Below are 14,195 nucleotides of genomic sequence, written 5' to 3'. Positions count from 1 at the left end.
ATCTTAGTGCCAAATATAATGCCTCCTCTCATTATACAGATGCTTTCTGGTTATTTTCCTAATGCATCTAGAAAAGATTTAAGAGGTTTTTAAATCAAATTAATGTGAACAAAATTTAAAGGGCCTCAATTCACTGAGAAACACATGGGACTAACAGTCTGAGGCTTCAGACCAGCAAGAGTTTATGGGAAAAGGTATCAAATCCATCGGTCCTTATTTTGTTTTCTCATTTATGAAATAATAAAAGAGAAAGATGGTAGTGGTTTGGCAGGCTTAAAAAGTCCCTTTTAGATCTGATTTGCTGTAAATGAATCATACTCCTGGAGTTTTAGAATTTAAAAGAAGCTCATTAACCCCCCAAATCCTAAATTTCAGGAAGATACAAAGGAAATATTTTTCTCACAGGATGAGAGTGGAGTTAAGAGTTCAATTTTCTCCCACCTACAAGTTGATATTTTAGCAAAATCAATCAGATAACAGTTCTGACACAAATTAAATTGACTTTCCCTCTACTGTCTTACCAACTTCACATATTAACCAATAAACCTTGTATTTTGGGGTGATCTTGAGGGTCTTTACTTGTCTCATCCAGTCTTGTTAGGGAAATTCAAACTGCACTGAACCGGGCCCACAGCAATGCGAGGCAGAGCTCTAACAGACCAAAAAATGAAGGTTCAGCTATGGAGCCCTCAGGGCTAGAATAATGAGACCCCAAATTATTTGTGGTTTTCCCCCATCAATACGTAGAGTGTTTCTCTATCCCTTGAATCTAGGCCAGTCCTTGACTTGCTTTGAACGGAGGAAAGTGCTGGAAGCCTTGACCTCAAGAGGCCTTGTTGCTTTCTCTTTGCTGCCCCAAGAACCTAGAGCAGGCTGAAAAGCCTCTGGGAGAGGTCTTCCTACCTTTTCCAGCTGACTGTGATGGAATGTGAGCTCAGGAGAGGCCAGCAGAAGGCCTATGTCCTGCCCCAAGTCAACCGGCAGATAGTGAGAAATCAGAGTACTGGGGTTTTAAGCCACTAGGTTTTGGTTTGGTATTTGTACATGCCATTGGCTAACTGCTAGATATACCCTCTATTTCAGCAAGGTTGCCAAATCCTAAGGCACACAGATGTATCAGAAATAGAAATATGGTTATATATATTTTTAAACATAGTTCATTGCTCAAACTCACCCCCGACCCAAACAAACAAAAACAAAGTGAAAAGGCATCCTTTCTCAGGACAATCACTTCTCACAATCCTCTCCTTTCAGATGTTAAAAAAGGAATTCCAGCAACTATCTGTTCAGTCTTTACAGTCATCAAAATGCAAGAGTCACGGTTTGGCCTGCCCCATTTCATCTCGCGCATGCTTTTTATCTGCTTAGGTATGTTATAAACCACAGATTCTACAAGAGCCACTGTGTACTTATGGCAGGCTTATCTACTGACCATCCCACTGGACTGATGTGTGGAGCAGGAGGTTTGGGGGAGAAGTACAGAGGAAGATAAGAAAGAAAAAGAGACTGCTTATACCTCTTAGAAGGAGGTATTGCAAAACACAAAAGAAAAGTGTTTAAGTATTCCACAAAAAATCCTTTAGTAAACTTTAAAAATAAAGCATACCGCTCCAGAAATATACCACCAAAAAATCATTTGCTCAGAGAGGGCAAAGGATTTTGGGATCCTACAAGCTTGAGCAGGGGTTCTGACATTATGACTCACTTTGCTCCTGTTCATCTCATCTTTTATCTGCTTCTGTTTATCTAATCTCTGCTTAGAAATGAGAAAGGCACAGTCATTAAGTTATATGCCACTTAAAGGCACTTCTGAGGGTTATTGTTTTGAACTGTTGAAATGTGGATGTCACACCAAGAGAAATACAAAGCAGTGTGACAGATATTCTCGCAAAGAATACCAATATTTATCAACTCCAAAGAGTTGATAAAAGTGGCCCTTAAAAGTAGCCACTTTGGGGAGGGGGGAACTAAAGATTTGTTGTAGCAATTCTGCTATGGTGCAAAAATATTTTTGGAATTTCTTTTTGGCAGTAAAGAGGCCTGTAGTCTGTTCCTTTGAAATCACTCATGGTGGCGTATTTTTGTCTTTGAAGGTGGAATTTTTTGGTGACAAAAGATGTCTGAGGCCAAGTATTTGGTTTGTATGGGTGGTGATCCATGTAGGGAATTCTATTGAGTGATTTTGCACCCAAGAAGCCTTGTTCTCTCTTTACTCTAAAAGGTAATTACTAATGTAAATCTCATAAAGAAGTTCTTAAAATGTTTAAAAGAAGGATGCCATTGACATAATATTCGGGGTCGTGGCAAGAGCTCTTGGGTAGGCTATCATTGGATTGCAATGTTTAAAAATCAGTTTCATAATTTAAAATAGCCAAATTATGGAACCAGCCTAGGCATCTCCATCAACAGATGGATGGATCATAAAATTTTGTTATATACACACCATTGAATTTACTCAGCCATCAAGAAGAACGAAATCATGTCATTTGCAGGAAAATAATTGGAAATCAAGAATATCATACTAAGCGAGCTTAGCCAGTCTCAGAAATCAAGTAGTGGCATGTATTTTTCTTATATGTGAAAGCTAGAGAGATATTTGGCTATAAAGGCAACATCAGAATAGAAGCAGAGGCTGCAGGTGAGTGGCTGAAAGGGATTATGGACGGGAGACAAAGTCATAAAGGAAGTACCAATTGAAATGATGCTATGAATGTACAACACTACCAATTCCAATGTAAAAGACATGTGCAAGGAGGGGGAGGGAGAGGAGAGGGACCCAAGAGCTGTGTGCATATATTTGTCTGACACTATATACCCCAATATACAAAATATATAAACTGACTCAGTGCCAAATTTTAAAATAATTAGTTCCATTACTATATGGTTGTACTTCTCAATGAAGGTGATTGTTTTTGCCCCACCACTACCCACTGTGGAACAGTTAGCAATATCTAAAGATATTTTTGATAGTCACAACTGGAGGAGGGGTATTACTGACAGCTGGTGGGCAAAGACCAAGGATGTCTTTAAACACCCTGCAATTACAGAATAGCTCCCACAACAAATATTATATAATATTAATTGTCACTGGTGCTGAAGTTGAAAAATCTTGCTTTAAAAAAATCCATTCTAGCCGGGCATGATGGCGCACGCTTGTAATCCCCGCGCTTGGGAGGCGGAGACAGGAGGATCGCGCTGGTTTGGAGCCAGCCTTGCTGGCTTTAAGAGACCTTGTTTCCAAATAAAAATATAAAAATAGGTCTGGGAGTGTAGCCCGGACATAGAAGGGCTTCCAGGAACCCCAGCACCACCAAAAAAAAAAAATCCATTCTAATAATTGAAGCATTTTTTTAGTTCAATAAAATAATCACTATAGTACTTAGATAAACTTAAATATATTCCAGTTCACACCCTTATTCTTGATTTACACATAAATGTATTTTCTAATCTTCTAAATCATGAATTACATCCACAGAACTAAAGTTTATAGTTCAGAAAATGTGACAATATGTTTTGTTCTAAAAATATTAATGGAGCTAATAAATAATCACCTATTTTATGTAGGTAAAACATGACAGTAACAAAATCATCAGTAGCTGCAAATATTTCTTAACTTCTTCTTATGTGGTAAGTACCTGGTAAGTAATTAATCACTTTACATATTTTATTTAATCTTCATAAACAATACTATGAAGGAACTACTATTATTACCTGCATTCTACAGATCAGGAAATTGAGACTGAGGAAGAATGGATTGCTCAAGGTCTTGGAAGCAGCAAGTGGTACAGCCAGAGGCCCACCTCCGACAGAATGATTTCAAGTCTACTGCCTTCATTACCATGTGCTATTGCTGTCGTGGGCAAAGGACAGTATTGCTCTTATTCATATAAATTGAGCAAAACAGAAAATACTAGTCAAGTATCCACCAAGAGCATTAAAACCTTGAATCAGAAAACATGGATTCTCATCCAGACTCTGCTTTCTATTGGGTATGTGGTCTTCAGCAAATCACTTAACTTTTCAGTCTCAATTTCCTTTTTGGTAGCACGAGGATAGGAATAACGCATTTGTCATCCTTGTTCTAAACATCAAAGCAAATTAATGTGGAAAGATAATCTGTAAACCATCACATCCCTACAGTTAAGTGAGTTGGTTGCTGTTCTTGAACAATGAAATGGAAACAAGAAGGTGATAATTTCACAGTTGCCCTTGAAGGAGCCTTCATAATATAGGCCTGTACAGAACTTTGAAGTTAGACAATGTCCTGTACCATTGGCCTCATCTCTCCTCTGCTGACTTTTATATCTATAATACTTTTTTTCCTAACAAATTTCCTGCTTTGCCAAGCAGCCCCAGTGCTCCTTCAGTACCCCAAACACCTCCATTTTGAAATTATACTTTCCACCTGCTGGGGCCACTGTACAACTCCTTTTAATGCATTTTTTGGCTTAATTACCTTGAAACTATGTGAGTGGAAGTATAATATTTTTCTCTTACAGAACTGTGCAATCAAAATATCTTGGACTCAGCCTCCTGTTTTGTATCATCGTGTTGTTTAATAAATAAATATTTGGGCCAGGTGTAGTGGTGCACAATTGTAATCCCATCATTCGGGAGGTAGAGACTGGAGAATAAAGGTTCGCAGACATCCTCAGCTACTTAGCGAGGCCCTTTGCAACTCAGTGAGGCCCTGTTTCAAAAATAAAAAAAGACTAAAAAATTAGGGCTGGGGGTGTATCTCAGAGGTACAATGCCCCTCAGTTCCATCTCTGGTACCACACACACAAAAAAAAAATTTGTTTTTTATGGGTAACTATTGGTATATAAGAACACAGAAAAATAGGTTGCACAAGATAGTTATTTTTCCTCACCTTAAAATGCTTCCATAAATAAGGACATAGTTTGCATATTCCACCCATCTTCTTAGCCAGAGATGCTGATATTTTTATCAATCCTGTCTTTCATCTACAGAAAGCTAGCTTCTCCTATTACTTAATTTACACATGAAAATTAATCCCAGGTTTCAGCAAAATATAAATCTATGCTTCACACTTGTCAGCATCACAAAACTATCACATGCTTTGGCAAGACTTGTGGTCTCTGATCTGTAAAGGCATTTGAATGGAGCACTGGGAAAAATGAGGATGGAATTTAGAATGAATGGTTAAAAACATATTAAACAAATTTCCACAGTACTGGTAGCTTCTTTGGATCACAAGACCCTTTATTTTTATGCCAATATGCAACGCTTTCCAAAGTCTTTGACCTGGAAAAGGCCATTTTCCTCAATACTGAATTGGTCTCAAGGGTAAATGGTTATATTACAAATCTGACCTGACTAGTTTCTTGGAAGTATTTTCATATGCAAAGTTGAAGACCAATGACAAAATTGGATCAACCCCATGTTGACCTTTGGTTTTTATTGGACCACCCTTCAGAGTGCATTGATGTTTCTAGGACATTATATTTGTCCTGAAGTTCCTGTTCATTCCAGTTTGAAGGACAGGCTTGATTCTAGGATATGAAAGGTTTAAGTGACCTTCAGGTGGTACATTTTACTCTTGTTGGGAGAGCTTCATTTAGAAGCCAATTTCAGAGATCTTGATCTATCTTCCCTTCATATTTATTCATAAGTGAATAAATATCTCCAATGAAGAAAAAGTGCTCTCTTGGTTTAAAAAATACAACTCAAGAGTTATTATCAAGTCAGGCATGGTGGTGCACACCTGAAACCCCAGTACTTGGGAAGCAGAGAAAGAAAGAATATAGCTTGAAGGCCAGTCTCAGCAAATTAGTTAGATGTTCAGCAACCTAGTGAGACTGTTTCAAAATAAACATTAAAATTGGGCCGAGGCTGTAGCTTGGAGGTAGAATGCCTCTGGGTTCAATCCCTAGTACCAAATACATACCGACACCCATACCCCCACCCCCCACAGGTTGTTGGTATAGTTTAGAAGTAGGATATCCCTGGGTTCAATTGACTAGTACCACAAAACAAAACAACAGAAAACAGTATCACAAGTCACTGTTTTAAAAAATCAGTTCAATAAATTATAGTTATATTCCACTTTTTTCATTTCTACCAAGAAGCAAATACACAAAACAAGTCAGTTATCATATATCCTTTTTGTAGTAGAAGATATAAATTACCAGATATCTGGTTTGGAATATACAGTACTAAATTTTCAATAAGATAACACAAATAATAGGACTCAAAAGAGAAAAAAGGGAGCAAAACTTTTTGTTTTCTAAGAGAAGTTAAAATAATATGGAAACATTTAATGCATGACATCCAAGAAAATATATTACAAATAGCTTGAAAGATCTCTTCCTTAGAGTCTTTAAAACTTAATTTTATAAATGAGGTGAAAAAATATTCTTGTCTCTCTTCATGTACTTCAGAGATGTAATAGCAAACCAGATGACCATTTGTTCAACAAACACAGAGTATGGAGTTTGCACAGAGAGTCAGAAATGAATAGAACGGCAAGGAAACGGGCGGTCTTGCAATCAGGCCGAAAATTTCAAGTTATATGGATTTGAACAAATCACCCCCGAACTCATGTGTTTGATGCTCTTAGCAGGTAAAATATACTGCTTTTCAGATTATACCTCTAGTGTTTAGTAATACTTATAAAATAGTAGTGTCTCAGTAACTGCTAGCTAGTATGATTATTTATGATAAAATGATTAAGGGGTAGAAGAAACTCACATGCTAACAACTACCTTTGATATAGAAAGAGTGAAAGGAAGGCTAGAATATGGAAATGTGATGTGGAGTCAGCAAGGAAGTAGTGGCTCAGCAGGTTTTCAGGGAAGGACAGACAGTGATAGCCCCTCAAGTGGGCAGCAGAAGGGGAAGCTGAGAACCCTGAATTGATTTAAAGACTGGAGAATTGGTTTGGTTAATATGGCAGGGAAGCCTAGGGTATATAATGGCTTTGCCACCAGTAGTGGTATGGGCACAGACAAGTATATTGAACTGTGTTAGTCTCTGTTTTTTATTCTGTGAAGTGGGAGAGTAAGATGGTTTCCTACAAAGATCATTGGGAGATAAAAGCAATAACACTTGTAACACATTTAGAACAGGCATTTTTCAGTTAATAAGAAAGACTACTTGATGTTGAATGTAGGCTCAACTATCGCTAACTATTATTATGGCTCAAAAATCAGTAGCTGGGTGTGGTGTAGCATGCTTGTAATCCCAGTATTTAGGAGGCTGAGACAGGAGGATCACGTTTCGAGGACAGCCTCAGCTACTTTGTGAGGTCCTTTGCAACTCATAAAGAATAAAAAAATAGGCCTGGGGTGTACCTTGGAGATAGAATGCCTTTGGGATCTATCCCCGTACCACACACACACACACACACACACACACACACACACAAAAAAAAAAAAAAAAAATCCTGGAGCTATATATATTTATATTTAATCATAGAATGGACAGTATGTGGAAAAGGAAATAAAAGGTAGAGTGGTAGAAAAGTAATCCAGAAATAGAAATAGGTAAATGTAAGGCAAAGGCAATTTAAAATAATTGAGAGCTCCAAAAAACATTCCAATGTACAGAGATAAAAATAAAGTGTTTTTTTGTGTGTGTATGATAATGGGGGTTGAATTTAGTGGCATTTTACCAGAGTTACATCCCCAGCCCTCTTTTTATTTTGAGGCTAGACCTCACTGAATTGCTAAGGCTGACCTCAAACTTGCAATCTTCTAACCTTAGTCTTCTGAGTCAACAGGGTTATAAGCATGTACCAGTGCACCTGGCTTTAAAATATAGTCTTTCATGTTTAAAAACATGTAGTCTAGCCTTCAAACTATTGTACTTACTTCTGTAAAAATTAGTAAAATACAGCATGGAATTCAACTAACTTGAACAACAGCTATTGAGCACCTGCTACTGTTGTGTAAGAGTTGGGCACAAATATGAATCAGATATAACCCATCTGCTCTGTGACCTCAAGGCAGATATGACCTGCACAAATATATAGCTGGACAGGCTTAGTGTGAATCTATTTTAGGAGATTTGAGAAACAGAGTTTTTGACTTTTCCGGTGGCCAGCAGAATGGATAATGAGCTTAAAGAGCTTCTAGGGTTATGACTCAAATATCTACAAGTTGAAGCAGTCTTAGAAAGGAATGAATTGAGATGTGGGCAAAAACAATAGGGAGTGGGGAGGGTATGTAAAACTGGGGAGTAGATTCATGCCTAAATGAATTTATGCTCAGAGTTCAAAAAGCATTACCGTGTATATCAACAAAACCATCAGAAGCCAGTTTCCAATCTGCAATGAGCCTAGGAAGTGCTATTTCAGATGGATTATGAAACAGGATTTAATAAAGAAGGGGAATGGTTGAAATTCCAGGCCAGATAAATATTTTTTGCTGAGAGCCAGAGAGGAAGGTACTTGGAATTTGTAGTTTATATAGCCCGAAGAGTGAACCATGTGTGAAAGGCAAGATCAGCCTAGGTTATATGGGGATATGAATGCAATGTTAAGAAGTTCTGATTTTATCTTGAAGACACCAAGTACCACAGAATTAAATTCCAACATCCTAAATGATTTTAGAGTTCAATGTTTTTTTAAATCAGGTTTTTATGAAAACATTTATTGCCATAGATTTATCTAATTCACAAATATTAGTGTTCTATTACTGAGAAAAATCTTATGGAATGGCTAAGATTCTTCAAGAAAAACCTTTACTAAAATATCAACAATTTTTTTCTTTCTTTTGGTGCACTGTAATCATACATCATCATGAGGTACAGAATGGTTGAGGCATACATGCACACGATACACATTTAGCCCTTCCCCAATTCTTACCCTTACCCCTCCCTCCTTCTGGAGTTTGGCTTAGTGACTGACTGATATGAGATATCAAAATCTTAAAAATTGCTGGGCTTGGTGTTGCACTCTTGTAATCCCATCATTTGGGAGGCTGACACAGGAGCATTGCAGTTCGTGGACAGCCTCAGCTACTACTTAGTGAGGCCCTTTGAAACTCAGTGAGACCCTGTTTCAAAATAAAGAATCAAAAAATTAGGGCTGGGGGTGTAGTTGGGAGGTAGAATGTCCTTGGGTTCCATTCCCAGTACCACACACAAAAAAATCCATTTAATTACTCATTTGGATATTTATAAGTATCTGATTATTTAATAGGATAGATGGTTGAGATCAAAGAGATATTCAAGTTCATGTTGTATTTGTTTCCCTAGAGTTTTATTATTTATTTATTTTTTTGTGGTGCTGGGGATTGAATGCAGAAACATTCTACCTGTGACTACACCCCCAACTCGGTTTTTTCATTCTTTATTTTGAAACAAGGTCTCACTGAGTTGCAAAGGACCTCATTAAGTAGTAACCGACGCTCTCTGTGAACTGTGATCCTCCTGTCTCAGCCTCCTGAATTCTGGGTTTACAAGCGTGTGCCACCACGCCTGGCTTCCCTCAAGTTTTAAATAGACACCTGTTTTTGAAATCCCTCTGAATAATGAATATACGGGTAATTAAAATTATTGCATACTTCTACATGCTCTATATTGCTCCAAGTGCCTTATGTGTGTCATTACATTCTATGTTCATACAAACTTCCCTACTATGAATAGTGATACTCCGTATTATAAGTGAATATATATAGGCTAATGGAAATTAAATACTTTTCCTTAAAGGCACAAAACCCAGTAAACTAACCAAGCTGGCATTTAAACCATTCAGTGTCAGGACTTCATGCTCTGGATCCTTTCTCCATTTTTTTTTTTTTGTTTGTTTGTTTGTTTCTGTTACTGGGATTGAGCTCAGAGGCAATGTATCACTATCACTGAGCTACAACCTTAGTTCTATTTTTTATTTGGAAAATAGGTCTCACCAAGTTTCAGAGGGTCTTCCTAAATTGCTGATTCTGGCCTTAAACCTGTGGTCTTCCTGTCTCAGTCTCCCATGTACTTGAATTATAGGCATATACCACGAGGCCTGGCTACATTCTCTCTTTTATAAATATTGGAGACTCCATTTTTCTCCTTGGCCATCTGAGGTCTTGTCTGTGCTTGTTTCTCTATATAACATTTTCATAACTGATTGCTAGACTTTTTACTTATTTAATGGCTCTATTTAATCACAGCACATTTATTACTAGAGAGAACCACTGGAAGAACATGAACTTTCTTTTTCAGCTCCAACTTTCCTTCCCCCAATTACAGCTACTACCAGACTTTTTTTGAATCCTCCACCATTCTCACTGGGCTTGTTATGGTAGAAGGCTCCTATTTATTCTGAGTTTGCTACTACCTCTTTCACACAGAGGCAAAAAAAAAAAAATCTGAGTATACCATAAGGTAAATCAAAACATAAAGTGTAGTACCTACCGAGTATTTATGTGATTCTAGAGTATTTATGTGATTATGATCAGGATACCTATGATCAATATTTCTTGGTGACTTGCTATTATGGTGTTTTGTAGTTTCTTACTGTTCTGAAATGGTTTCTAAAATATCACTTCTGGGACACCACATGATTGTTATTTAGAATGACTTTACTACTCTACTAGAAAAAAATACGCTCTTCAGTTTTAGCATAAACTTTGCATCTAAGACTGGGCTTGATTATGGTTTTGTCGTTGACTATGCTGACATGACATCTCCTAAGTGGAATCTAACATTTCTGAGTAGACATATCGAATTACCTGTAGGTTAACACATATTATTTCACACAGCCCAGTTTATTCTGTGTCTTTACCTTATTGTTGTGAAGTTAGTTGCTAGCAAATTTCTGCCATCAATGCATTTACCCTTCTATTGTTTGTTTCAATACACAGCTTCTCCAGAGCCTCAGGCATGACACTTCCAAATGTCAGCAGCTATTAGCTCTCCACATTCATCTTGCTTCCTTATTTCTCCTGAGCAGCTGGTATCTCTCAGAGGTGAGTTCAAGTGGCTTAACATAACATAGGCGCGTGAGTGTGTGTGTGTGTGTGTGTGTGTGTGTGTGTGCGTGTGTGTGTATGTGTTCTCAAAATAAACAACTACCTTGCATATGATCAGCAGAAGGCAAATTTCATTTTAAGATTACTTATCTACTTCAGTTTTCTCTACTTCTAATTTACAGAAATGGAAACACATTTTGAAAAGGAAAATGCTATATTTCCAAATGAATGCCAAAATCATAATGCTCTTTTTCAGTGAAAACTCAGTTATGTTTCCCTAATTTTCCTTCTTATTTTACATTTATAACTACCAGTCTGTGTGTGTGTGTGTGTGTGTGTGTGTGCACGCACACACATGATTTTTGAGGGAAATATTTCTTCTATGAGTACAAATTTCCTGTTTCTTTATCTTGGGCTAAACGCCATCTGAAAACACTTTATTTGTTGCATGTGTGATCTTTACAATCAAGTCCAACTCGTGCCTAGCAAAGGAGCCATGTAACCAGGTGCATTGATTCTTGAAGCCTGAATGAAACTTTGTCTAAGAGTATACAGCCTGATCAAACTAGTGCATGATCTGAAATCAACAGGCAGGAGAACCAGAAATCTGTTTTTGAAATGCAAAAGCATTTACTCGAAGTAATAAAAGGAATATTTCGTGTGTTACAACCATGCAGAAAACTGTAACCAAGTGGCCAATCCTCAAAGGTCCTGTCCGAGGCATGGAAGAGTGAGAATTAGATTAACAAGGATGACTGTTTACCACCTTCTTAACTAGTCATACTTCAACCAGGCCCTGTGCTTTCCACTTGACCCTAAATACTATTGTTAGAAACCTCAAGCAAAATAAAGCATGATGAAATGCTCTGAAATTTGTGTAAAATACTCTATATAAAGGGGAGATAATGCTATTATTGATTTTCATCAAGAAAAACATTTGCTAGAAAAAAGAAACATTGTTTTGTTTGGAATTTGTGGGAATTGGTCAGGTGGATTTTATTGCTTGTATTTTGATTTATCCACTTTTTCTATCTTTTTTTCCAAAAATAGTTCCCCATCTTCAGGGTCTACTGTAAGATACTAGGATAAGATGGGGTGTACAAGAAAGTTATATTATTATTTTATGGTATAAGTAGTTTATGAGACTTCCTTGTCTTTTGTAAACTTCCATTTTACTTATCTGTTCAAGGGGCCATATTTTTCATAATTGATTTACTTAGGTTATAAAAAACTATTATAAAGTTACATGAGCTAAATATTTATACAGCAATGAATAGCAATATATAGAATCTGACCAGACATCTTGAGTAGCCTGTTAGTAATGCTAGTTGAGAACATCTCAAGCAACCAGAAGAAATCAGTTTAATATTAAAAATGTATAAACACATATAACAGAACCTGAGTGGTGATATAGAGGACATTGGTAAGAATTAAGTAAAAAATACAAATTATATATTTCAAAAGAAATACAGGATAATTATCTCTGTGTACATAAGAGAACTTCTTCCAAACTATAGGAATCGGAATATATCTGATTAAATAAATCAATGTATTTGTTCTTTGTGAATTGGTTTTAATAATATATAAAGGTAATACAACATTGTCCCTGAAAGCTTATATGCTTAAGTTATTTTGTTCAGCAATTTTTCCTCTAAAAATACCAAAAAAATGAAAGCCTGTGCAACAATTCATCTATATATGTTTTTAAGAATATTCCTCCACATAGCAGGTGAAACTGATCTGGGTATATGGCCAATCTTTTTTTTTTTTTTTTGGCAGGTCTGGGGATGGAACCCAGGGGCATTTGACCTCTGAGCTACACCCCCTGCCCTATTTTTTATTCTTTTTATTTTGAAACAGGGTCTCACTGAGTTGCAGAGGGCCTCACTAAGCAGCTGAGGCTGTCCGTGAACCACAATTCTCTAGTCTCTACCTCCCGAATGCTGAGATTACAAGGGTGTGCCACCACGCCCAGCTCAATTCTTTATTCTCTTCTGTTTTATGTGTTTATGGCCACTTGCATACTTACTTCTGTTATTTATCTTAACACAAAAGAGAAAGGAGCAACGAATCATTGCTGCCTACTCTCTCCAGGGAGGACATACATCTGTATCAAATCCTTTCTACTGATGTTAGGATAAACCTCATTGGTCCAAAAAAAGACCTAGATTATTTGTGAAGGTATTTACTATATCAGAATATGAACAAGTTGAAAAGAGAACATCCAACAAGAGATGTTAGCTTTCTGTTTCCTTGAAACCCACCTGCCCACAAGTACAACACATATTTCCAGTGGTCCTTACCTGCAATGCACAACCATCGGACCTGCATCAGGAGGGTTACAGGTTTTGACTCTCCGTAGGAAAGCTAGAAAAGGCGTGGGGTGCTCTGGAACTCCATGATCAGGCCAGGCGGTGAACTGGAATTGTCTCACTTCTCTCTTCTCACTTGAACCATTCTGTGACACAAGCACACTAGCTGAAATTCACTTTTCCCTAACCTCAGACTGCAATGATGAATACTATGGAAGAGGAAACAGTAAAATGTGCGTCTTAATTTCTCCCTCCCACTCTACGTCCTCTGAGACGACATATTTTTTGGAGATATACACCCCAAACTGTTTGTAAATGACATATATTTGTTCGAGAAGACAGAATTCTTGGGGGAGACGTATTCCATGGCTCAGGTTTCCATCATGAGTGCTCCTTTTATTTTACAGAAAGAACTCATTCCTCTTCATCTATTCTTCATTTGCTGAAACTTTTGTTCAGAGCACGAGTTTCATATTTACTGACAAATCACCAGACTAGGAGACAAATTGTTGGGCTGTAATGGAAGAATTATTTCATTCTTCACTGCTGCCAGTGGGATCAAGATTTAAGTAAAGGCTTAAGAGATTTGATTTTTTAAAAGAAGCTTTCCTTAAATAACGGAAAGAGGAAAGGGAGGGGGGAAAAGACAAAAAGCAAACCTTATAAAGTGCAAATGTTCGAACACAGTATGTGGCTAACTCCACAGTATCGAGCAGTGTCACTTGGACCAGTCCGTGGGTCTCTGTGCCTCTGCTGGGCCAGTACTGGTCACACTTCACCTATAAGAAACAATAGACACATTCAGAGGAGATGCTCATCAAGTCTCAGTTAGTTTTACTTTGAGTTGCTGTTGAGGGAAAACAGCTTTTCTGTATTTTGTTTTATGTTGATCTTTTTCTAGCACACATTCTTGTTATCCCAATATATGTAAATGACTGCTCTGATGCCAATATAAACCAT

At 37.3% G+C, this 14,195-nt stretch overlaps 1 protein-coding gene across 10 annotated transcripts in view; it reads right to left on the bottom strand.

Moving 5' to 3' along the window:
• Positions 1–14,195, bottom strand: part of PTPRD (protein tyrosine phosphatase receptor type D) — a gene marked incomplete at both ends in the record, with an annotated part of 415,865 nt that overhangs the window by 34,983 nt on the left and 366,687 nt on the right. For all 10 annotated transcript variants that reach the window (XM_080708743.1, XM_080708735.1, XM_080708734.1 and 7 more), the window contains 2 exons: positions 13,227–13,381; positions 13,895–14,014. In XM_080708743.1, the coding sequence (XP_080564869.1) occupies positions 13,227–13,381; positions 13,895–14,014 (275 nt within the window). The remainder of the gene's footprint in view (positions 1–13,226; positions 13,382–13,894; positions 14,015–14,195) is intronic.

This window comes from Muscardinus avellanarius (assembly GCF_963383645.1).
Source record: "Muscardinus avellanarius genome assembly, chromosome: 13".
Lineage (NCBI taxonomy): Eukaryota > Metazoa > Chordata > Mammalia > Rodentia > Gliridae > Muscardinus > Muscardinus avellanarius.
This window is presented reverse-complemented; position numbering and strand designations above follow the sequence as displayed.